Here is a 22,370-nt window from a genome sequence, read left to right on the forward strand (position 1 = left end):
CTGGGGAATTTGGGAGTTATAGTCCAACACACCTGGAGGGATCTAGGATGGAAAGGCCAAGATACAGTATGGTCTGTGTATTATAAATTGCTGCAGTATCTTTATACGATGTCCCATGGATTCATATTATTTTATTCATTTGCTGTAAATTGCCTTGGGCTCTTTGAAGAAAAGCAGCTATATTATATTAACTGAGAAATCAAATAAAGGAATCAGTAATTAATGCATTCTTGCAGTCATACTTACAAGGTATCTCTCGGTATCCACACTCCAGAGCGTGGAAGTAGTTCATAAACTCTCTCACAGGAATTTTAAAGGTTTCAAATAGCCCCATGTCTTCAAAGAGCCTGTAGGATACCTAGAAAGAATAAAGCAAAAGGAACCATTAAATCGCCTTCTCTAACTAGATCCCCGATAGCAAACTGAGCTAGTGTCTTAAAATAAAATAAATAAATAAGTTTTATTCTTAAAATAAAATAAAGTTTTATTAAAAAAAACTAGTTTCCTTAAAATAAAATAAATAAATAAATAAATAATACATTGGTGCACTTTAGGTGCATATATTGAAGCTAGTGTAATAGGCTGGCCTTCTAATTTTCCCGCCAGGAATAAATATCACCCTGCTGGGTCCCTTTTTATTTTATCTGTCTAAAAGTCCACATACTGGCATGACTAGTCCCTATCGCTGCATACTGGGGACCAAAATATGAGTGAGTTAAAAGCTTCTTCTCTAGCTCTCCTGGGCAAAAGGAACCATAATACTTAGAACTGAGGTGGGGAAACGACAGCCCAACGGCCAAATGCGGACCTCCAAGGCCTCCAGAGTCTCCCCAGGCTAAGCCCCTTCACCAGCCCCTGCTTGAGGTTATTAATACTGTTTACCCGGTCCTGCTCTGTCCCCCAATTACGGAGTTGATGGAGAGTTCCCTCTCAGCTGTCCTTCTGTCAGGAGGCAAATACGTTTCTGTTCAAGCAGGCCACCTGCATGGAAGCTGGTGTGTTAGGTTGGGTGGCTGTTTGTATTCTGTAACTTATGTGTGTTCTATTTGTGTTTTTAATGTATCATTATTGTTTTTAACCGTTTCTTTTTAGGAACTCAAGCTGACCTGGATGATAATCAAAGAGAAAATGCTGAGGAAATGCCCTCCCCCTTGGACCAAAAAAGCTATTTGAGTACAGAACAGGTGTGAGACTGCATTATTCCAGGGCAAAGGTAAATGTAAAGTTTTTGCTTATCAATTCAGCAAAAAAACTTGTGTGAAGTACACACATCAACAAGCTTGAAATACAGATGTCTAGAAGAAATTATAGCCTTCTCTTTAATTGGCAAATTTTGAGGAAGGACTTATCTTCTCAAAGGTGTAATTCAAAATGGATCCTACCTAGCCTGAAAATTGTATGTGTAAGCCTTCTTTGTAAGTTCTAATTTGTTTTAGGAATGTTTAATAACAATGAGATAATTAAGACTACGGGCCCTAATTTATGGGATAGCAGATAATGATCCTGTTCAGACGACATGCTAAGCCATGGTGGTTAAGCATTTTGAGGTAAACATTTTGTCATGTGAACCACTCCTAACCATGGTGGTTATATAACCACAACTTAAACACACTCACTAACCTTTCGCTGCGAAAGGCTTAGCGGCCTAGCCATGCTTTGGCGTGTTGTCTGAATAGGCTCAATGTTAGCTATGAGGTAGTTTCTACACAAGAAAGTATAAATATGCGCTAATTTTAGAATGTGGGAGCTTCTTATTAGAATATGGGAACTTCTTCTGGAATGGTAGTGGTGGGTGGGTGGGAAGTAGAGTGGCCAGGTGTCCTCATTTACAGAGGAGAATCCTCTATTTGAGACAGCCAGAGGACTGTTCTGTCCCATTCCAGTTTAAACAGAAAGAACCATAAGGATTGTTAAGCATTAACAGTTCACACCTAGACACCGAACTGAACAGACAGGTACACTGGTCACTTGGTTACAGTCTCCCACACCGTGGTGAAATGTCCTGCATTTCTTTTTAAATAATAACTATTTCTAAATGTGCATTTTATAGATATAAGTTAGCACGCACATTTTTAATGCAACTGTGTGTTCTCTTTTGTCCTCATTCTTTGGTGATTCCTAAGTGGCCACCCTTATGGGAAGACTCCACCCATCCTGGCTTAGGATCGGATCTGCTAAAAGCAGCTACGCCAGCGTTGTCACTGGTGGTGTTGGCAAGCAATGCTGCCCCAAGTGTTTTAGGATAGGCAGTAAGCCTATATATACACCAGTTATTGGGGAACATGGGTGGGTGGGTGCTGTTGCACCCATGTCCTGCTTGAGGGTTCCTGGCCAACGGCTGGTTGGCCACTGTGTGAACAGAGTGTTGGACTAGATGGATCCTCGGTCTAATCCAGCAGGGCTCTTCTTATGTTCTTACGAACAACAGAGCACTGAAATGATGGAAATATCCAGAAGGCAACAATCCCAGTAAGCAATAGTTTCCAAGTTATTATTTTTCTTCCCCTGGAGGGAACGAGAGCAGACTCTGAAAACATGACATATATCTATCTATTTCTCAGGGATGTTAATGTCAGAAAGCCCTTTCCTTTTTAAAAAATAATGCAGGTTATATCAGCATGCTATGCTTTCCCCCGTCGGTTTGAATGTTATTTGGGTCAGTGGAGAAAGCGCCAAAATGATCAAAAATAAGTAAAGTAGATTGGAGAGGTGAGAGCAAAAGATACTTAGCTTCCTCATACTGAGACTATCTCCCTGGGTATGTTAATTACTGTTGGCAGGTTAAGAACTTGAGTGCTTTGTTGGCTTAGACCAATGGTCCATCTAGGTAGCATCCAGTTTCCCACAGTGGCCACCTAGATGCCTACAGGAAGCCAACAAGCAGGTCATGCAAGGTATAACCCTCTACTGCTGTAACTTCCGAGCAACTGGTTAGTTAGTTAGTTAATATAGCCATCGTGGCCAATAGAAGTAGACAAGGGGGGGCACAAAATGCCCCTTCTCAGAGTGGGAACATCTTCCTGACTGGTGGTGGTGGTGAGTCTCTGAAGGAGTGGATCGGTCTGGCTGTCAATTGGGCAGCCTCCCACCTGAAGAGCAGAGGTATAGTGGAATCAGGGCTCACATGCACTTTTTGATTAGCAGGGAGGTTAACATTATCTGCCACCCACTTAGGGATGGATGAACCCACCTCCATCCGGTTTCCCTGGGGGCTCAGCAAGCTGCCACCCCCCACTCGCTCCCCCCCAGACCAGCGCACCAAGCCCCAGTCCTTACTGGACCACTCCGCAAGCACCCAGGAGCTGGCCTCCCCCTCAGCGAATCGCCATTTACTCAAAATGCCGACTCGTGTTTTTCCATATATCAAAACGTATGCAAATAGTGGCCATTCAGCAGCCACTTACGCAACGTTACAGGTAAGGGTTGGGGGTTCACTGAGTGGGGTCCAGATGTCCAGGCACAGGGGAGTCTGCTGGACTTCCGAACCCATTTGGGCGCTTGTGACATCCCTACCCCTTCTCCATCAGACTTCCTTGTTTCCCTCTGAACTTAGCTGCACTCCTCCCAGCAGCTGGGAGGGCTGGGGATGAATTTTCTTGGCAGCAATATCTAGGTGTGACCTATCCCTATCCTGCTTGTGGGTTTCCCATTAACAGCTATTGGCCATTGTGTGAACAGAATATTGGGCTAGATGGATCCTTGGCCTAAGAACATAAGAAGAGCCCTGATGGATCAGACCAAGGGTCCATCTAGTCCAGCATTCTGCTCACACAGTGGCTAACCAGCTGTCGACCAGGGACCCACAAGCAGGCCATGGTGCAATCCTCCCACCCATGTCCCCCCAGGAACTGGTGCACACAGGCTTACTACCTGTGATACTGGAGGTAGCACCTAGCCATCAGGCCTAACAGCATTCTCCTCCAGGAATTTATCCACCCCCGTTTTAAAGCCATCCAAATTTGTGGCCATCAATACATCTTGTGGTAGTGAATTCCATAATTTAACTCTGCGCTGTGTGAAGAAGTACTTCCTTTTATTTGTCCTGAATCACCCACCAATCAACTTCATGGGATGACCCCGGGTTCTAGTATTTTGAGAGAGGGAGAAAAATGTCTCTCTATCCACATTCTAGATACCATGCATAATTTTGTACACCTCTATCAGGTCTCCCCTTAGCCTCCTTTTTTTCCAAGCTAGCATGGCTCTTCCAAGCTAAACAATCTGATCCTGCATGGCTCTTCTTATGTTCTTATGCAAAGCATTTTTCTTATTAATAACGTAAAGTATTCTGCTCCTCGGTTTGTGGGAAGAAGTCACAGGAAACCAATAATGTATGACTCAGTCCTGAGGTGACAGAACTGAGGTAAGAAATTCGTTTCAGACTGTATCTAACTGCCTTCACATCCACCTCTTGAGAACTTTGGGTCTCTCTCCTCCTGGCCTAAATTTAGATTTTAAGTTCCGTGGGGCAGGATACTGTCTTACTAGCATATGACCAGCCACGGTGTGAACAGAATGCTGGACTAGATAGGCCTTTGCTCAAATCCAACACAGCTCTTCAAATGTTCATTTGCTTGTATTGCTCTGTAAAGGACCATGTCCACTGAGAGTGCAATGTTAATAATAGTAAAACTAGAATCAGAGAATCTTAGAATCAGCCTATAAGGCTGAGTCAAACCCCCTGCTCAATGCAGGAATCCACCTTAAAGCATCCCTGACAGATGGCTGTCCAGCTGCCTCTAGTGTGGGAGAGCCCACAACCTCCCTAGGTAACTGGTTCCATTGTCGTACTGCTCTAACAGTCAGGAAGTTTTTCCTGATGTCCAGCTGGAATCTGGCTTCCTTTAACTTGAGCCCGTTATTCCATGTCCTGCACTCTGGGAGGATCGAGAAGAGATCCTGGCCCTCCTCTGTGTGACAACCTTTTAAGTATTTGAAGAGTGCTATCATGCCTCCCCTCAATCTTCTCTTCTCCAGGCTAAACATGCCCAGTTCTTTCAGTCTCTCTTCATAGGGCTTTGTTTCCAGACCCCTGATCATCCTGGTTGCCCTCTTCTGAACACGCTCCAGCTTGTCTGCGTCCTTCTTGAATTGTGGAGCCCAGAACTGGACACAATACTCTAGATGAGGCCTAACCAGGGCCGAATAGAGAGGAACCAGTACCTCACGCGATTTGGAAGCTAGACTTCTATTAATGCAGCCCCAAATAGCATCTGCCTTTCTTGCAGCCATATCGCACTGCTGGCTCATATTCAATGGCTAACAAATATAATAATGACTACTTTAGAAAACAAAAGCAAGCAACAAAATACTGTGGTGGTGACGACTAACGTCTTGAATTGAGTCAGGCTTTCTGCCCTCACAGCCACAATCACCCTCTTGCCAGAGGTGGCAGGAAGGCTACGTTTTACACACCTTCCTAAGTGGCTTCTTTCCTTGGTGCGCGTAGATGGGAGGAAATAATCGCTCTTTCTTGACCATGGAAACACTTCCCAAATCCTCATTTACAGCTCTCGCCTCCTGGAGCCTCGTCCCAACACGATTTCCTAGAACCTGACCTCCAACTGTCCAAGAGTCTGTTGTTTTCAGGCCTTTGACGGAGGTAGCAAAGAAGGAAACTCTAATTTTACACTGCGTCTGGCCTTTAAATTGCAGCCTTCAATTCTACCTTCTCCTTTCTAAATAAAACTTGTTTTATCCCAACAGGGGTTGTTATTAGGAGAACAGAGAGCGTAAATTAAGGCATTACCTAACGACACAGCTTGCTAAAAAAAAACAGCAGGGAAGATCAGGGAGGGTTTGCCCTCCATTCCAAATCAAAGTGTGTCCCCCCTCCGCCCCCCCCGCCTTTTGCATGGATTATTATTCCCCTGCATTTTTATAGATTTGCCGGTGCTGCGTTCAAGTGCTTTCCATTGTACCACAGATGGATGCTTTTAGCTTCTTTCTTTTTAAATACAAATTCTAAACCAATTTGGCATCCCGTGCAACATACGTAGATGGCTTGTCAAATATCCTTGAAGAGGTTATGTTGGCGCTTAGCTGCCGAAGGCAAACGCTCCCTCGGGGTGGGTGGGAGAGAGAGATGTCAGCTCTTCTTTATTCCATTCCATAAATTTCAGGCTATGTGGCCCACCTAGGTAATTCGTTTTGTTAATTTCTTCCTCCCTCTCTCTAGCTCAAATCAGGATGGCAATTTAAACTGCAGAAAGCTAATAATGAATCATCCCAAACCCCAGAGATCTTTTTTGCTCTGCACTGCCACAAGGAGATTGATGTGTTTGTTTATATATTTATTTATTTATTAAATTTATATACCGCCCCATAGCCGAAGCTCTCTGGGCGGTTTACAAAAGTTAAAAACAGTGGACATTAAAAAAAAAAGTATACAAAATTTTAAACCATCAAAAATATATAAAAACAACCGTATAAAACAGTATCCATTTTAAACAACAACAGTATATGCACAGTACTATACCACCTTCATTCTTACCTGTGTGGAAGAATTTCCCTGAGTAACCCAGATTGAAGGTGAAATTTGGAATATGGGTGCGCAGTTCATTCTGAGTATCAAGCAGAGCCTTGACATCATCCACTTTCATCCGTGTACCCCAATATACATTCCCCCCCACATCAGAAAGCACAACCATTACTTTTCTTGGCCTTAAGTACACTGATGCATTCATTAAACAAATTCTGGTTTGATTTCACACCCTTAGGCCAAGTACAGACATTATGCTTTTAACCATGTTTAAAAGGCTGAAAGAGCCTTGTGGGGTTCACATGTTCTCCTTCCCACCCACCCTTCTCCACTTGTTCATACAAATTCCATCCCCTTCCTGTTTCAGCACTTTTTGATTTATCCTTGGCCTTAGCTAGACCTACCTGTTAGTGCGCGATGGAGGGGTGAAGATCTCGCGATGGTTTTATCGTGAGATCCCCCCTCTGTTTACATGCAGAGCATGACAATCTCAGAGGTAGAGGCGTTGCGCCCGCCATTTTCTTAATTTTAAAGGGACAGCAGTGCACAAATGCTTGTGCGCAAAGGGTAGGTGTTTCTTTTTTAAAAAAATACTTTCCCCACTCCCCCCCACCCCACCCCCGATGGGTGCAGTGCTCCTGGGGAGCTCTGCGCCCTGTGCACGGGTCCTGGCTCCTTGAGAGGAACCGCGAGGAGCTGGGACAAACCACGGCGCCCAGGCTCCCGAGACCGTGGAAAAACCTGGCCTAAAGGGGAGGGCGAGATCCCAGAGCAAGGGAGGGATCATCCCTCCCTGATCCCGGGATCCCCTGTGTGTCATGTGAACGCACAGGGACAATCCTAGGGATCGCCCTAGGATTTCGTCCCGTCTAGGTATGGCCCTTCTGTCTGCTCTAATAGCTTTGTAAACCATGGTTTCCTCCAAACCACAGTTTGTAACCATGTTTAGAAGTCGGGTTGTAAACTATGGTTTCAGTGAACCATGGTTAGCTCCAAACCAAGTGTTGAATCTGAGAACTGGCAGAAATATAGGGTTCGATCCTGGCTATATTAAGTCACGCTTTAGTCCCATTGAAGTCAATAAGGTAAGTTAATTGTGCCTAATTGAAGTACTAATGATTTCAAGGCAACCAAAGCATGGCTTAGTCTGGATCCAATGCTAGGTGTTATGCAAGGAAAAAGTCACAAGTAGTTTAAAATACAGAAGAGAGCAACTGCCCCAGCACCCTCCCTAAATGGCAACCATGGTTACAAGGGCAGCATCTATACTATCAGGTTTTCAATCTGCTAGGTGGGATCCAATTGTTCCCTACTGGCACCAAGAATTCCTTGATCAGGAGTGGGGTGGCTTTGCTGTTCCGATAAAAGACAATGGGAATTCTGAGCATGGAAAGAGCCTTGGATCACAGTCCATGCATATCCCCCTAAACAGCAACACGCAACACACATGCTTTACAAAAGGCTGGGCTGCGACCGAAATCTGCAACGTACACTTTCTTACCTGGCTTAGGATCCGACCACATTTCTTTCCTATCTTGTCTACCAAATCAAAGATGGGGAAATTCCAACTGTTTAGCTGATCCATAAGAGGGTCCAAATTGTCCATTATTAGAGGCTCTGGGGCAAGAATAGGCTTGTCCTGTATCAAGAACCAACAAATATTCCCACCATTACAAAAAACATGGTAAAACACGGGTTACCTGGACCTTTCTAAACGTATACGCTGACTGTGCTTTTATTACTAACCCATTCTAACCCCAAATGTCATTTCTGTTTCCTTCTCTGCTTGATGTAGGTTTCAACATGGAAACAGCCACATATTCAGGGTGGGAAAGGAGGTTTCCAGCGTATGCCAGAGTTGAGGAAGTTGTCACCTTAAAGTAATTACAACTGTAAGAATGTTTGCCCCCCCCCCCCCCAAAAAAAAAAGCTAGGCCGAAAAAGCTAGCTCTGGACTTCCCTAGGCAGGTCAGACTCTGAGCCAATAGCCTCAGGCACTGAAAGTGCGCAATTTGAATGGGAATATTGTGCATTTCTGTGCTCATTTTGCAAAAGTGCACACTTTCCCCTGGTTGACTGAAGCGTGAAAATGTGTATTTTTTTTTTAAATGCACATTTTAAACTGTTTCTTTTATAAGACAAAACAAAACAACCACATGGCGGTTTTTTTTAATGAGATTGTGAGTTCAGGAATGTGCGAGCTCTTTCTGAAAAATGCGCTCCTAATTGTTCCCTGCCTCAATCCAGGCAGGAAATAAATAAATTATTATTATTATTATTATTATTATTATTATTGAGTGACAATCCTCAGAGCCTACTGGCCCTGCTGCTGCTGTTACTTGCTGTTCCTGCTTGTTCACTCGCCCTCTCTAAGCATGCAAACGGAGACAAGAGTGAGGAGATGAAGCTGCACCTGTCCTTTCTCTTGCTCTTTCCCTTGAATGAGCAGTGGGGACAAGAGGAGGAGGATGAGGAGGAGGAGAGATTCTGCTAGGAGGAGGAGACAGTACTGGCTTCACCTGGGCCAATGGTCTTAGGCCTTAGCTAGACCTAAGTTTTATCCCGGGATCATCCCTGTTCATGTAAATGACACACAGGATATCCCAGGAGCAGGCAGGGATGACCCCGGGACGATCCTGGGATAAACCTTTGGTCTAGCTAAGGCCTCTGTCTAAGGCAGCTTCCTATGACCACAGTTTAGAGAACAGGCCCCAGGTGCATAATAGGATTAAAATGAACATAGATCTCAAGCAAGCCTAGAAGCATTGCAGAGCTGGACAATGAAAAGTAGCAGCCAGCATCGGAACGGGGAAAGCTAATTGTGCTGTTTATAACCCACCTTTTTTCCTCCAAGGAACCCAAGGCGGCATACATAATCCTCCTCTTCCTTCTCTCCATTTTATCCTCACAACAACAAGCCTGTGAGATAAGTTGGGCTGAGAGTCTGTGACTGGCCAAAAGTCACCAGACTGTTGTTGTTGTTTTAAAACGAACTCAAACTGGACTGAAATTTGACAGATTCGGCGGGTGGGGCTTTAGCAGCCAGGATTTCTCCCCAAACTGTCAACTTGGACTGTTGCACCACTCCTGGGGGTTATTAGTTAAGAGCTAAATGTGGATATTTACAAGCTTAATTTAGGCCCGCACATCTGCACTTCGTTGTGCAATAATTCACAACAGTCCCTGTTCTGTTCCACTCTCCTATCTCCCAAAACTGTTTCCTCCGTTCGCTTGTTATGTCTGATTTTTATGGACAAGGCTGCTTTGGATTTAGGCATCTGCGCATCCGTGCCAATCAGAAATAGCAAAAGCTGCATTGGAATTCCCATCTGTTTTTAGGTAAGTTTGATACTCTTTAGACAAGAAGAACGAGTGAGATTACGATGATGTTGATGAAGAATAACGATAGCAGCAGCAGCAGCAACAAGTGAGACCTACAACAAAATGTTGCAGTGTAGAGAGCTGGGATTTAGCCTTCCAGCCAGTCCATTCCTTTTCCACCCCAGTTTTCCACCCCCCTCATCCAACTGTGGGTCGGTCTGCATTGGGCAGTTTCTGCTCCACTCCTGCCTCCCCTCGCACACCCATAAAACTTTTTGTTTTGTTTCTGCAAATCCTTGGCTTTTCCTAAGCCTGCAAGGGGTTATGCAGGATGGATGCTTATCTGAGCACAGACCTTACACCACTGGGTTGAGACCACTGGTCAATCTAGCCCAAACGTCCCCAACCTAAAGCCCTATTGATGTTTCGGACTACAATTCCTAGCCTTCCAGACCACTGGTCATGCTGCTCAGGCCTGATAGGTCCATAACAACTGGAGGCATCAAGTTGGGGGAAGGCAGATCTAGTCCAATGTTGTCTAGCTAGCAGTGGCCTGGTTCAGAAGACACTTTAAACCACGGCTTTAACCACAGTGACTAAGGCAAAGCACTGTGGTTAAAGTCATGGTTTAAGGTGTCTTCCGAACAGGGCCTACGACTCTCCACAAGCTCAGATAAACCTTTTCTCATCCCCTGCTACTTGAGATTCTTTCATCTGGAGGCACCAGGGGTTTGCAAAGCCTTCTGCATGCAAAATGTGGGCGCTAGCAGGGAGCTGCGTGAAGAAGAAAAAAAGAAAATGGGTTTTTCACAAGCTTTGGTCTTCACCACGACGTTGAAGAGGGAATGAGATACCTCAGGCGGCAACAACGGATGCAATATGATTGTCTCCGGAGAATAAGTCCTGCAAACGGATCCCGTCTGTGCCTGCTCCTTGGAGCAATCCGCCTCCTCATCGTTCTGCACGATGTCGCTGCTGTCGCTGTTGTTCGTTTCGTAGTCAGAGGTGGCTTGCGCCAGATCGTCTGAAATGCAAGCACAAGCACCTGTTACTGCTGATAACGGAAACATTGTCGTTGAGCTGCCGAGAGCCAAAGCCGAGAGCACTTTGTGGTCTGTAGCGTCAGGCCCAATGCACATGTCCACATCCTGTTGCCAAGGAGAGCAGAGGCAGTGGGGGCTGGTGGCGCGATGTCAGTGGGGCGGTGAATCCGCTCCGGGTTTCAATCAGAACCAGTCAGGACTCTAAAGGAGGCACCACCGGACTCCACTGAACAGAGAGCCCCCGTAAGAACTTGGCTACATGCACAAACCACACTCTGCCCAATGAGAATCCTGAACACTCTGCTTTGAGACAGGAAGTTGTAGAGCTTCTGTATGCCTTTATGTTTCTGATATTTATTCTTTCGTTTGCTTTATTGATTATAGAATAAATATTCCTCAGTGGGTTCTGAGCGGTAGGGTGAAGGATTAACCAGTGAAAGGGCCTGTTCAGAAGACACCTTAAACCCTGGCTTTAAGTATGGTGGTTAAGCCAGAAAGCCAGGCTGTGTTCAGAAGACACCTTAAACCCTGGCTTTAAGTATGGTGGTTAAGCCAGAAAGCCAGGCTGTGTTCAGAAGACACCTTAAACCCTGGCTTTAAGTATGGCGGTTAAGCCAGAAAGCCAGGCTGTGTTCAGAAGACACCTTAAACCACGGCTTTAAGCACAGTGAATAAAGCTTTTTACTTTGTTCACCATGGTTAAAGCCATGGTTTAAGACGTCTTCTGAACACAGCCTGGCTTTCTAGTTTAACTACCATGCTTAAAGCCATGGTTTAAGTTGTCTTCTGAACAGGGCCAAAGAGAGGTAAGATAAGCACAGGTGAAATATGGATGGAGAACGGTGGTTCAGGGGCGACTTGAACATCCTCCGGGGAAGCCTTCAGGATGATCAAAGCCTGGCTTACACACATTTATTTTTCATCTGATGAATGTCTCTGTAATAGTACAGCTTTTAGGAAGGCTTTTGTTTGTTCACTTCCCCTTCTTCTCTGGCACTTTTAAATAGCTCTATCATGTATCTAAAGATGTTTGAATGGCATGAAATGCAATCGAAGGGATTTTAGAGATTTCATTCCAACAAAACATCTCCCTTATTTATTTATTATCTATTGCATTTATATCCTGATATTTTTCCTTCAAGGAACCCAAGGCGGCATATGTAGTCCTCCCTCTCTCCATTTTTATCCTCACAACAACCCTGTGAGGTGGGTTGGGCTGAGAGTCTGTGACTACCCTAAAATCACCCAATGAGCTTCCATGGCTGAGTGGGGACTAGAACCCGGATCTCCCGACTCCCACTCCAACCGTTACACAATGCTGCCTCTTTTATCGTCCACTGACCTGTTCTGTTCAAGGTGTGTGCTGCTCCATCATTTCTGTCCAACGTTCCCTCCCCGGGATCTATTTGGTTGTACGGCCTGCCGCAGCTGGAGAACAGGTCGAAATGGCAGAAATAGTGAAAAATTAGAGAAGGAGCAGCAACTGGATAGTTGCTTGTTTCCCGGAGCTTGCAAGGGATTATGGAAAGTAATTACTTGGTTAAATATTTACTGATATATCTCTATACCACTTCATTGAATGGCTGGTTCATACATGCAAATGTTTTTTATTGTATTTCTATATTGCCAATAGCCAAAGCTTGATCATTGCATACTTGATTATTGATAGCTGAGCATGTGTAAATACTTCTTCAGGCAATGTATAATGGGACTGACAGCCATTATTTTAGAGGACTTCAGCAGGGGATTAGACAAATTCATGGAGTTTAGGCCTATCAATGGCTATGTGCCATTAAATGGCTCAGTGGAACCTTCAGGTCTGAAGTACTCTATGCCACGAAATACGAGTTCTGGGAGGCATTAATAGGGGAGGACTATTGCATTCAAGCCATGGGCTTCCTAGAGCCATCTGGTTGTAGCAATGCATGAGAATTTCATTTTTACATGCAAAACATGTGAGCATGCCCTGTTTGAAGCCCTGAACATGATTGGAAACAAGTGTCTGTTGAAAACATTCGTGAGGTGCTGGACATGTGTTTGCATTTGATTTGAACAACTTCCCCAGTCTGCTTTTGCCCAAATTTCCTAATTTGCGCAAACTTCTCCTGTAGACTGAATTAGTCTACAGAGGAAATTTGTGCAAATTTCTCCTGTAAACTGAATTAGTTGATAGAGGATATTCACACACATTTCTCCTGAAGGCTGAATTAGTCTACAGAGGAAAGTTATGCAAATTTCTCCTGTAGACTGAATTAGTTGATAGAGGAAATTAGTGAAAAATTCTCCTGTAGACTGAATTAGTCTATAGATAAAATTTGCGCACGTTTCACATTTGATCGCTGCTTGATTTGCACAATTTCCCCACTTGCAGAGAGCAACCAGGGACAGGGTATGGGACATTATTTTATTATTTATTTATTTATTTATTTATTTATTTTATTACATTTATATACCGCCCCACAGCCAAAGCTCTCTGGGCGGTTTACAACAATTAAGAATAGTAAACATTAAAAGTATACAAAAATTTTAAAACGTAAAAAATATGCAGCAAGACGATGTTCAGAGAATCCTAGCAACCTCAAACATCACTTGTTTGCCCATCCCTATAATGGAGAACAGGATGCTGAATTAGATGGACCTTGGTCTAATCTAGTGCTGTGCCAAAATTTCCTTCAACATTTCTTTCCACCCCATTCAATTTGATGGAAAAGCAATCGCTTTCAAAAAGACATCCAAAAGAGAAGGAAATTTCAGGGAAATTCTTAGGGAAGGGTATGCCATTTCTGCTCCTGGGTTATACTTTTTCCAGCTTCCACTTGCTGAAACTGAACACTGCCTCAGGAGTCTGCCTTCACTATGGTCAGTTATCCTCACTGACTCACAAAGCTTCAATCCTTTTGCTCTGGGTCAAAGGAGATACCCAACAGGATTAACTGGTTTCATCTACCCAATACAGGAGAAGTAACAAGCATATTCACAGGACTGCAGCAAAGCACATTTTCCTAATTTATTCACGTGCTTCATTCACTGCTAAATTGGCAAAGTGGAAATAAGCTCCAAATACTCCCACATTAATTACACCTGCAGCAAAAGCTCCAGGGTTGTTCAGCAACCCTTTTTTGGAGTTTGCTGTCAAGGGAAGCATCAAAGTGGAGAAAGAATTTGACAGCTGGCATTTGAACATGTTATAAGAGGTGGGATTTGACCAGTGGCATTTCTAGGTGTGCAAAGAGCATATCAGTGCGCTTCGGTACTGGAGTAGTGCTGTCATACTGATATAACTAAGACTGTAAATTGTAATCTGCTCCATTTGTGCAAATTTGAAGGACCTGGACCGGTGTGTGCGTGTGGGGAACAATTGCCAATATTAAAATTACTCAGAAAAAGGGTAGTAATTGGAGGGGGGGAGTTTCCTTCTAAGGCAATACAAACCCCCAAGTTTTTGTGCTTTGCAACTTGTGGATTTGACAGCTGTGTAGTGATTGTGCTCCTTGCGGCATACATCAAGCGATTTGTCCATCTACTGTCTACTCTGGCTGGTAGTGGATCTCCCGGATCTCATTTGCTCCACGATCTTTTCAACTGGAGCTTCCGGAAATTGAACCTGTGTCCTTCTACGTGCAATGCAGGTGCTCTACCTCTGAGCTATAGACCCTGCCCAAAATACCTGCACAGAAAACCCCCCCACACACATTTTACTAAGTAAAGCTGCCCTCGGTACTCTGTGCTGTTTGAAACTAATCAGCTGCTGCTTACCGTGCTGAGCAGCTGTTTAGAGCTGTTCACATGCATCCTTTCAGGACGTATGCTTGCGCATGACACGTATTTAACCAGACTGCAGAGTGTTAATGCGTATGACTGAATAGGAAAGGGCAGGATAATAAACCACTTTTTATTGGAAAATTGCATAAATATCTGGAATGGTACTGACAGAATGCATTAAGCATGTTTCATTTCAACGAAGTCATTTGGGAGAAATTAATTCAAGATGTGAGCTGTGTGACGACCACCTCTGCACTGGGTTTACTCTGGATCACTCTTATTCTTTCTGGAACCCAAAGGACCCAGCTCAGGTGCTTTTGTCAGGGGTTTGGGATGCTAAAGCCGTCCCTGTGGCGCGCCTACTTCTGCTTAGGCCCCACAGCTATACAGATCTGCACCCTCGCCCCAAACTTCTCCCTTCCGCTGCCACCACAGCTCGACCTGTACCCTTCCCCAGGTACTCCAGTGACCATACCAGGTGTAAATGAATGTAATTTAATAACAAGACCTTAATGCAGGTTCAAAAGCTTAATGGTTTCTCTCAGTTCACAAGCGTATGGTTTCAAAGTACAATGTGTAACGGTTTCAGATGTTAATTTCACTTCAACGTTTCAAATGTAACTTTATAAGTACTTCTACCTACTCTACCCCTTCTAAACTACACTATTCTCCTTCCCACGCTCTAATCCACCAAAACAACAAAACACGCAGACCCTTCCTATCTCTATTCCAAATCTCTCTCTCACATATATATATCATCATATCATACAGTCCTGTGACTCCTCCCCTTCTCTCACAGCCAATCCAGACGCTCCACTCAAACATCCAATCAGCCCTCTCTTTCCATCCAGCACTCACTCCCCCCTCTATGGCTTCATACTTGCCATTCTCCTACAAACACACAGTGAGTACCTTCTTTAAACTCTGCAAACCTTAATAAACTTTCATATTACACTTAACAACATAGCCGCATGCAGTAAAACATCACAAGCCGCCCGAGAGCTGCGGAGCCCCCAAGAACAATTCTGAGCGCCTGAGCTATTCCTCGATGATTTTATCGCAGCACTCCGCAACAGTAACAAGCCACTTCCCCGTTTCTCTGCTCCTGCGAAATATGCGTGGCTGTACATTCAGGGTCAGGGTCTGCTTCCCACAGGGAATAACTAGCACACAACGGGGACTAAATCCATATTAAATAGCTGCAGCAGTTGTATTATTGCAGGCCTATCCAGTGGAATTTTAGGATGCTTTTAGGATGTTTTAACAATGTATACTATGTTTTTAATCAGTATTTTGTGTATTTTATACTTACTGTTGTTCCCCGCCTTGATCAAAATGGAGAGGTGGGTAAGAAATATTATTATTATTATTATTATTATTATTAAACAGCAAAAGCTGGGACCTGGAGATACGATGTGTACAGATGAGGGAGAACATCCATCCATGTTTTTGACTCAGCCGTTCCCACCACTGAAGAGACGGGCTCCTTTTGGCAGCTCAGAACATTGGAAGTTGCCTTATACTGGGTCAGTCTATTTGCGCATCAAGCCTAGCATTGCTTATTGACTGGCTGTGGCTCCCGAGGGAACAGACGTAAGAAGACACCTTGCTAGATCTCACCAGCATCCTGTCCCTCACAACGACCAGCTAGCTGCTTCTTGGAAGCCCACAAGTAGGACATGAGAGCAATAGCCCTCTCCCACTGTTGTTTCCCAGTAACTGGTGTTACTGGGAACACCAGTTACTGGGAAACAGTAACATAGGTCTATCTAGTCCAGCATTTTATTCCCTCGGTGACCAAACCAGATGCCTTAATAGGAAGCCCAAAACCAGGATACAGGTGCAATAGTGACCTCCCACCCAGTGTTCCTCAGCTACTGGTATTGAGAGGCATACTACCTCTGGTCCTGAAGGTAGTATATAGCCAGCACGGCTATTATTTATTAGTATTCATTACACAGAATTATGTACTGCTTTCCTGTAGCCTATGAAAGTGGTTAACAAAAATGATAAAGGCATAAAATATGACAATAAAATAATCACTGGGCGATTATATAAATCTGGTTGACTAAATAAACTTTTCGTTTCCCTAAAGCTTTTAAAACTTGATTTTGTTCTGACTCTTATACTGCCTGTTTGGTGCATTCTCTTCCCCTCCTTATTGTTTTATTATGACTTTATTAGAATGTAAGCCTATGCGGCAGGGTCCTGCTATTTATTGTTTTACTCTGTACAGCACCATGTACATTGATGGTGCTATATAAATAAATAATAATAATAATAATAAATCACTGGCTGGATCACCCCTCAGGGGGAAGCCTGCATGAAGAGGGGGGGCTTGAGCAGTTGAAAGGTTAAGACTGAAGACACCTCCCTAATGTCAATGGGAACCATTTTCCAGAGAGCAAGTGCTGCCATCGATAGCCTTGCCCTCCTTGAGTTTTCCTGATCTCCTTTTAAAGCTGCCCATGTTCTTGGCCATCACTTTTATAGCCATCAATGCAGCCATCAGGACTACTAACCATTGAAATCCATTGTATAGCCTTCACCTCCAAGATCTCAGCCATTAATAGCTCTCTCCTTCAACAACATCAACCCATAATAGCCTTCACCTCCAAGAATTTCAGCCATTAATAGCCTTCATCTCCAAGAAAATCAACCCTTAATAGCCTTCACCTCCAAGAATTTCAGCCATTAGTAGCCTTCATCTCCAAGAAAATCAGCCCTTAATAGCCTTCACCTCCAAGAATTTCAGCCATTAGTAGCCTTCATCTCCAAGAAAATCAACCCTTAATAGCCTTCACCTCCAAGAATTTCAGCCATTAGTAGCCTTCATCTCCAAGAAAATCAACCCTTAATAGCCTTCACCTCCAAGAATTTCAGCCATTAGTAGCCTTCATCTCCAAGAAAATCAACCCTTAATAGCCTTCACCTCCAAGAATTTCAGCCATTAGTAGCCTTCATCTCCAAGAAAATCAGCCCTTAATAGCCTTCACCTCCAAAAATTTCAGCCATTAGTAGCCTTCATCTCCAAGAAAATCAGCCCTTAATAGCCTCCACCTCCAAGAATTCCAGCCATTAATAGCCTTCATCTCCAAGATTTTTTCTAATTCTCTTTTAAAGCTATCTGTGTTGATGTCTTTCCCATCACCTGCTACCTGATCCTGTTACACTGGAGATGGCATGGATTGAACCCAGGACCTTCTGTATGTCAAGCATGTGCTTTACTATGGAGATATGATTCCCCGTCGACAATGGAAACTGTTGTGTCGTAGTTACAAGCTGTGGTTCTCTCTGGACACAAATCTTTGCAACATGACCAAGCTGCTCATATCACAAGGAAGTTGAGAGAACGAGGAGAAAGTACGTGTCCCATAGGGAAAACAAGCAGCTGTTGCAACAAGCACCAGATAAGTATTTTATTTATTTATTTGTTTCATTTATATACCACTGAGTATAGTAAAACCTCTCTATGGTTCATAATTTTAGGAGTGGGAGAACAAGGAGTGTTCAAGATCACTAAAATTCTCCGAACATAGTCTCGCTGCTCGTCTCGTGTCCAATTCCCATTTGTGATCACTGCTCACTCTGCACAAGGAGGACATTTGGGCAAATTGATCAGAAACTGACTGTAAGATTTTTCACAAATTTCCCTCAAATTTGCACAAATTTCCCCCAAATTTTCGCAAATCCACCTGGGAGTCCGGAATAAGATGAACATGCTCAACGATTTACAGATTATTTTCGGAGGACATGTGCTCGCACTCGTGTTTGGAGCTTCGGACAGGGGCATGTGTTCCTGTTTTGCGAGAAAAATGAAAATCACACCCATCCTTGGCATTTTACCTGCTGCAAATGACAGGAGTGGCCACAACAGGCTCCGATAAGTTAGGCGCGCTCAGAGTGCAACCCAAGATCCTGTGGGGCTTGCTGGTTTGCTTAGCGGCAGTGACGGTCGACTCCGGGAATTGTTCGTTTGAGGTCTTGCTGGTGGGACTGTTGGCTGGAGTGCCCTGGATGGGCGAATGGCTTGGAGAAGTGAGAGGTGAAATATTTGGTGGGATACCTATTAGGAGAAAAACAAGAATGATGAGTCAAACAAATAAATAAATAAGTATAGATACGTGGGTAGATAATGATCTACATGCTTCATGTAAACCAAACCACTTCTCACAGAGATGTCACTGTAGGGGTGGGCGAAATTGCCCTGCATCAGCAGATACTCGCCCATCACCGCAGCTGCGCCATTAGTTTCATGGAAATCCCCGAGCCGCCATTTCTATGCAAATGGCCGCTCGTTATGGGGATGGACAGCTGAGAGACCTGCTCGTGAGCTCCCGGCTGCTTGCTATAAGACAGGCATTTCAACCTTTTAGATTGGGGTGGGGGAAAGAACTACACAAAAGTCAAGACACCACTAATCGTTTGGGGAAAATGGGGTGGGGGTCCTAGGAAGTGGGCATGGCCATCAGGGGAACCCCGAGGGCCAGTTTGGGGCTCTGCGTTGGAGATTCTGCACCCTGGTTAAGGGTGCAATCCTGTGTATGTTTAGATAGAAAAAACATCCTACAACTCACAGCATTCCCCATCCATCCATCCTGTAGGACTTTTTTTCTGTCTCAACATACATAGGATTGCACCCTTAGTGATTCACAACACCACATTATTTGACACCCTGCTGTGAACCTATGAGCTGTTCGCTGATTTAAACTCTGTTGAAGTCTTAGCAAGTCAATATGCCTAAGAGCTGACCACCTTGTCGGCTTGGCCTTTTTGAATTCAGATGGTTGGCAGCAGACATTGCATAGGAGGCAGAGAACGATCTGCTTTTGGTGATGGTCATCAGGAGGGAATTGTTCCACGGATCGGAGCTGTGAAAACAGAGCAGAGATGAACACAGCGGTTATTGTACGCTTTTCTTGCTTGATGAGAGATGCCAGGACAAGGGTCAGGAAGATGCTGACAATCCCCAGGAACCGGAAACCCTATCTAGTCCAGCATCCTGCTTCCCCACAGTGGTCAACCAGAGACCCACAGGTAGGCCACAAGCAGGACACGAGGACAACCAACCTCTCCTGCCATTGCTCCTCAGCAGCTGGCATTGAGAGGCATGTAGATAGCACAGAGCCATCCTCCATGCACCAACACTAAGCCCTGACAACTGTCCAACCCAACCCTACACATCATGTTTCAGTCCCTTTAAGGCCTCTCTAGGATAGATCACATTCAGCAGATGACAGGCAAAAGAAAAAGCTACATTTGGTGAGAGCTTCTGCCTTCCTCGGGGTTCTAAAAGAAACTTTACTCTGGTTGCAATTTGGCATCAATCCATATCGATGGATGGAGGCACTGAAGTGGGAGAATAGGAGTACAGGTCATTTGGAAGTCCTCTTAAGCATGGATGGTCTCCTTCCTATGTTCTGTTCCTCGCCTGGCACACTCCATGCCAACTTTGCCCAGCCAATGCCCTCCAGATGTGTTGGCTTACAACCCCCATCATCGCTGGCAAGCATAGCCACATCGTCCCATGAGCTGGTGACCCAATCTGCTTTGCTTCCTCCCCACCTTTCCTGACCCCATGCTCGATGCAGGAAACCCAGAGTTGGAACATCCCCAGCAAACGGCTGTCCAGTCTCTACTTGAATTCTTCTGGCAAGAGACAGCCCTCCATCCCTAGATAACTGGTTCCATTATCAAACTATTCCAATCCTCAAGAAGCTTCCCTTGATTCATCCAAAATATACCTTCCTGTAAGTTGAGCCCAGTAGATCTAGTCCGACCCTATGGGGCAGCCAGGGACAGGTCTCTGCCCTCTCCTCTACGACAGCCCTTCCTGTATTTCATGTGCGCTTGTCCCTGATCTGTCTTCTCTTCTCCAGATTTAACACAACAAACTCTTCTTCACTAACATGGTAGCGGAAGAGGTGGGGTAGTAGCCATTATCTCCCCTTGTGTGGTCCCTTAAGGTTATGTCTAGACCTAGGGACCGGAGGGAGAGGATCTCACGATATAGTGATTGCACAATCCTCCCCTTCAGTCTACATGCGGTGCGCGACGTTGCACCCACCATTTTGGATTTTTTTTTTTTGTAGATGAGCACTCCAGTGAAAAGTAAGTGGTTTTTTAAATAAAAACACCCTCCCACTCCCCCCACCCCACCCCTGATGCCCAGTTCCGTGCAGTTACTCAACGGAGATGGGACAAAACCAGGATGGCGCCCCACACCTCCCGCAGTCTCGGGATCATCCCGAGACTGCAGGAAAAGTCGGGATAAAAGTGGTATCTGTTATCCATGGGAAAGGGAGGGATCATCCCTCCCTGCCCCCGGGATCCCCTGTCATCATGTGGATGCACAGAAATGATCCCAGGGTGATCCCTGGGATATCGCTCCATCTAGCCATGCCCTAAGTAATAGAAAAGAATGACAAACAAATACTTGAGCTACACACATTTTCAATCGTCATAGTTTAGATGCTTCAAAACAACTTTATACAGGTGTAAAGCTTGTATACCCACAGTAAGATTGGGAAAAGGGATAATGCAACTTTGCCTTCGATATTGGTTTATTGGTCCTAGTTCCTCCAAACATAAACTGGTTTTAGGGGCAGCAGGTGGTCCCTAAGAGTAAATTGGGCTTAATCTATCTTACAGAGACGTGCACAAACCTACAAGGACTAAAAGTTGCTGGTGTGGCAGAAACATGAATGCTATAGCAGAGGGACAGAGAGCTGGAGAATAATTAACAATACATTTGACAGCTAGGTTTGGACTGCAGAGCAGCTGTTGCCTGTGATCCTGCTAAAGTCAAGAGAACGGATTTCCAAAACTTAGCAGCATACGGGGATCTGGAGAACAAACTCATTGTTAATAAAAGATGTGTGGAATGGGTGGGGGTGGGGGGCTGACAAAGGGTTGTAACCTCTGGTCAAATCACTCTCCGCCCCCCTCCCCCACCTCTGCCCCACACCATTTGTGATACATTACAAGGACACATTTCTCTGAAGACAGCAGGGATTCTTAAGGTCCCACAACTCAAGGTCATGTTCAGAAGGAAAAGTGTTTCCCACATGAAAACAATGAGGCAAGAGACACCTTTGTTGGGATTTCATAACGCCAAAATAAGGACCTGAGAACTTGACCTCTGCTTTTCATTGCTTCATGGGATGGCTTTAAATATAAGAGCTGTCGTTGATGTTATACTTAAACATAGAACTAGCATTTACGTTTATCATCCCAAGCTGTGTAGTTGAGAATACCTCCTCATGCAGGGGTTTGGGGGCATCATGCTGTGAGTGATCCACATCAATAATGTTTCCTGGTTAGGGAAACTTGAGACCTGATAGTCCAGGCTAATGCAGCATGTTTTGGATCATGCACCTGCTTCTGGGCCAATTGGACTAACAACCAATGACTTCCCCCGTCCCCCTTGGTTCCAATCCCTGACTACCTTGCAAAAGTGGGATATGCCTTGGAGTCGCTCCATATAGAGGGATGGAGGCATTGGAGTGGGAGAATAGGAGTGCCCAGGTTAGGATGCCTGGCGAAGCATATTTTTTGGGGGAGAAAAGTCACCCTTTACCAATTTGGGAATGGGATCTTCTCTTTTGATTACATGCCGCAAGTGCATCATCAGTCCTTGCACTGCAGGCTAAATACGTCTATTCCAATCAGGTCTGACACTTGTGGCAGAGCAGTTATTTGATGGATGGATCCATTGAAAGCACAATAACTTTTCTTAATTGGTTGATGTTCTTAATTTAGTG

General features: G+C 44.6%; 1 protein-coding gene across 4 annotated transcripts in view; it reads right to left on the reverse strand.

The window, feature by feature from the left end:
• Positions 1 to 22,370, reverse strand: part of PDE3A (phosphodiesterase 3A) — a 326,281-nt gene that overhangs the window by 15,701 nt on the left and 288,210 nt on the right. For all 4 annotated transcript variants that reach the window (XM_063134777.1, XM_063134778.1, XM_063134781.1 and 1 more), the window contains 6 exons: positions 19,363 to 19,478; positions 18,454 to 18,673; positions 12,188 to 12,273; positions 10,657 to 10,826; positions 7,983 to 8,120; positions 247 to 358 (listed from right to left, as the gene is read on the reverse strand). In XM_063134777.1, coding sequence (XP_062990847.1) covers positions 247 to 358; positions 7,983 to 8,120; positions 10,657 to 10,826; positions 12,188 to 12,273; positions 18,454 to 18,673; positions 19,363 to 19,478 — 842 coding nt within the window. The remainder of the gene's footprint in view (positions 1 to 246; positions 359 to 7,982; positions 8,121 to 10,656; positions 10,827 to 12,187; positions 12,274 to 18,453; positions 18,674 to 19,362; positions 19,479 to 22,370) is intronic.

Source organism: Elgaria multicarinata, chromosome 9, assembly GCF_023053635.1.
Source record: "Elgaria multicarinata webbii isolate HBS135686 ecotype San Diego chromosome 9, rElgMul1.1.pri, whole genome shotgun sequence".
NCBI classification, from domain to species: domain Eukaryota; kingdom Metazoa; phylum Chordata; class Lepidosauria; order Squamata; family Anguidae; genus Elgaria; species Elgaria multicarinata.